Raw genomic sequence first — 699 nt, 5'->3', positions numbered from 1 at the left:
GGGGTTGTTTTTGTGTATGTGTATCATATGATTTCATAACTTATTTCCAGTCCTTGTGAAAAGACAGCTGTTGCTAAAACAAATGATTTTCTTTTCCTAACAGGGCTCAAATAGTTCAACAGATCGCAAGAGAAAGAAACCTACTACCGTTGCTGGTCCATACATTGTCTATATGTTGAGGGAGCCAGACATTGTGGATGACTGGACCACAATCAGAAAGGCGCTGACAGCCTCAAAACGCAAGACCAAATGTACGTTCAGTATTGTCTTATTTCTGAAGAAATTATAACTATTTTTTATGCAAAATTGTGAATAAGAATCCCTTAGGTGGATTTTGAGAACCTGTACTTTCACTGTATTTTAAACCTTTGAACTAATACATGTACTATCCACTGTAGTTCTGGTCTGTCAATATAGTTTACACATAGATGGCACCACATTTAATATCTATTTAATATTACCTGTTTACCACACTCCTTAAACTATGAGGAAAAAGTTTTTAGATTTTTATGTATGATGCTATCATTATCATTATAATGGTGTTAGTAAATCCAATAATAATGAAAATAAAACTTATCTTTGTAAGAAATCAGTGATAAAGTAAACTGGTGGAATCATTAAATTCTTAGTGATTAAACATTTTAGAAACCATTAGTGTGTAATCGCAATGCATTAGTTCAAATCATTGAATAGATAAAG

The 699-nt window shown here is 32.3% G+C and overlaps 1 protein-coding gene across 1 annotated transcript in view; it reads left to right on the top strand.

Moving 5' to 3' along the window:
* The window catches only part of LOC119592765 (breast cancer metastasis-suppressor 1-like protein), a gene marked incomplete in the record, with an annotated part of 50,958 nt that overhangs the window by 50,148 nt on the left and 111 nt on the right, over positions 1–699 (top strand). The window contains 1 exon segment of the mRNA XM_037941697.1: positions 100–251. Coding sequence (XP_037797625.1) covers positions 100–251 — 152 coding nt within the window.

The sequence above is a fragment of the Penaeus monodon genome, chromosome 30, assembly GCF_015228065.2.
Source record: "Penaeus monodon isolate SGIC_2016 chromosome 30, NSTDA_Pmon_1, whole genome shotgun sequence".
Classification (NCBI taxonomy): Eukaryota; Metazoa; Arthropoda; class Malacostraca; order Decapoda; family Penaeidae; genus Penaeus; species Penaeus monodon.
This window is presented reverse-complemented; position numbering and strand designations above follow the sequence as displayed.